The sequence below is a fragment of the Gavialis gangeticus genome, unplaced genomic scaffold, assembly GCF_001723915.1.
Source record: "Gavialis gangeticus isolate Ggan-Ray unplaced genomic scaffold, GavGan_comp1, whole genome shotgun sequence".
Taxonomy (NCBI): Eukaryota; Metazoa; Chordata; order Crocodylia; family Gavialidae; genus Gavialis; species Gavialis gangeticus.
In genome coordinates, this window is record NW_017729028.1 from 28,095,880 (window position 1) to 28,098,005 (window position 2,126).

Genomic DNA, 2,126 nt, shown 5'->3' on the forward strand with positions numbered 1-2,126 from the left:
CATGTTCATCTTGGCATCAATAATGACTCCAAGATCCTTTTCTGCCTCTGCACTGATGAGAAGGGAGTTCCCCAGCCTGTAGGTATGGTGCTGGTTCTTCCTCCCAAGGTACAGCACCTTGCACTTGTCAGTGTTGAATCCCATCCTGTTCTCATCCGCCCACCCCTGTAACCTGTCTAGGTCCGATTGCAGCCTATTCCTCCCTTCTAGTGTGCCCCCCCACCCCATCTTAGTGTCTCAGCCAATGTGAACATGGTGCTTTTTGCCCCCTCGTCCAAGTCGCTGATGAAGATGTTGGACAGTGCGGGCCTGAGGACCGAGCCCTAGGGGACCCCACTGCCCACATCCCTCCAGGTCGAAAATGACCCGTCCCCCACCACTCTCTGGGTACAGCCTTCCAACTAGTTGGTGACCCAATTGACTGTGTAGGTGTCAACACCACAGTCCCCCAGTTTTTTAATGAGAATGGGGTGAGAGACAGTGTTGAAGACCTTCCGAAAGTCCAGAAAGACTATGTCCACTGCTACCCCTGCCTCTAAGGATTTGGTGACCTGGTTGTAGAAGGCCACCAGGTTGGTCAGACAGGACCTGCCTCTAATGAACCTGTGTTGGTTGTCCCTAACCATAATCTCCACTCCCGGCCCCTCGTGGATGTGTGCCAGAATAATTCTCTCAAAAAGCTTACGCAGGATCAAGGTAAGACTAACTAATTTCTGAGAGATCTGAGTCTGGGGAAGAGTCTTCTGAGAGCTCGGTAGTATGACTCAGAGCTTGTAGTAGGGCTCCTCTGCCACAGCTCCCCTGTCAGCATAGCACTGTGTGCTCCAGGGCCCAGGTGGGCTCTGAAGCCTCTTCCTCCCTTATTCTGGAGCTGGGTGTCCTTCAGCCTGAGGCTGCTGCTCACCCTGCTACCTGCTGTCTCCTAGGTCATTGTGAAGAACCTCTCCACAGGCACCCGGGTGGTGCTGAAGTCCTGCTATGGCTACGAGATCGAGGAGGTGAAGATCCTGGGAAAGGAACGGTACCTTGTGGCCCACACCTCCGACACGCTGCTGCTGGGCGACCTCAGGTCCAACAAGCTCAGCGAGGTATGGGGCACCCAGTAGGAGCCTCTGGTCCCAGGCTGGCTCCCAGGCAGTTGCAGCTGGGGAGGGCCTGGCTGGATGATAGTGGTGGGCTTGGAAGGAGGGGCTGGGCCTGCTGCTCAGTTTGGTAAAGAGCCAGAGCCCACAGACACGGTCACAGCTCCTCCAGTAATAGTTCTGCTCGTGGGTGCATCCAGGCCCATGTTCAGTTGCCTAGTCCTCAGGGTGGGGTCTGTGTCCCTGCAGGCCTGTGCAGTGGGACTGAGTCAGGTGTGAGCTGCCAGCACTGCCTGCGGGAGAGGCTGGCAGAGCTGTGAGTCCCCATGTACAGCTGCTTTCCCAGCCCCAGGCTCCTGCCCCAGATGTGGGGCTGATCCTCTGTCATTGGGAGGCTCCCACCTCACCCTCTCCCAGAGAAGTGAGTGGCGTTTGCTCACGAGGCTCCCCTGGTGGCTGTGGGTTCATAGATTCATTGATGTAGGGTTGGAAGGGACCTTGTAGATCTTCTAGTCCGACCCCCTACCCTGGGCAGGAGAGAAAACTGGGCTCAAATGACCCCAGCCAGGTAAATTTTGAGCCTCCTTTTAAAGGCCCCCAGGGTAGGAGCCATCACCATCTTCCCTTGGAAGTTGGTACTAGATCCTAGCCGTCCTGACTGTGAAGTAGCGCTGTGGCAGGCCAGTAGGGGGCGCTCCTGCATTGAGCCGCCCACCTCCCTTCGCCCGACCACCTTCCAGGCCACGAGTGCCTCCCCTGGGGCGCCTTATGTCCGGCCGACCCCTTTCTGGAGTGCACTCGCTAGCCTGGGGGTAACGTAGCTGCCACCACCCCAAGAAGGGACTCTCTCGGCCCTCTGTCCTCAGGGAAACACAGGCCTACTAGTCCTACAGGTACTCAACCCAGTACAGGCACTTGGGGCACTTCCCCAAGTCGGGGGTCAAAAAGGAAAGTCTCCCTTAGTCTGCAGACCTAAGGGGCCTCTTGGGCATAATTTAGACCCACCCCTCAATAAGTCTCCCACACCGGTCACAAAGGAGAACT

General features: G+C 56.8%; 1 protein-coding gene across 1 annotated transcript in view; it reads left to right on the plus strand.

The window, feature by feature from the left end:
* IFT172 (intraflagellar transport 172) overlaps positions 1 to 2,126 on the plus strand; it is a 79,348-nt gene that overhangs the window by 24,996 nt on the left and 52,226 nt on the right. The window contains exon 11 of the mRNA XM_019520680.1: positions 927 to 1,088. Within this exon, the coding sequence (XP_019376225.1) occupies positions 927 to 1,088 (162 nt within the window). The remainder of the gene's footprint in view (positions 1 to 926; positions 1,089 to 2,126) is intronic.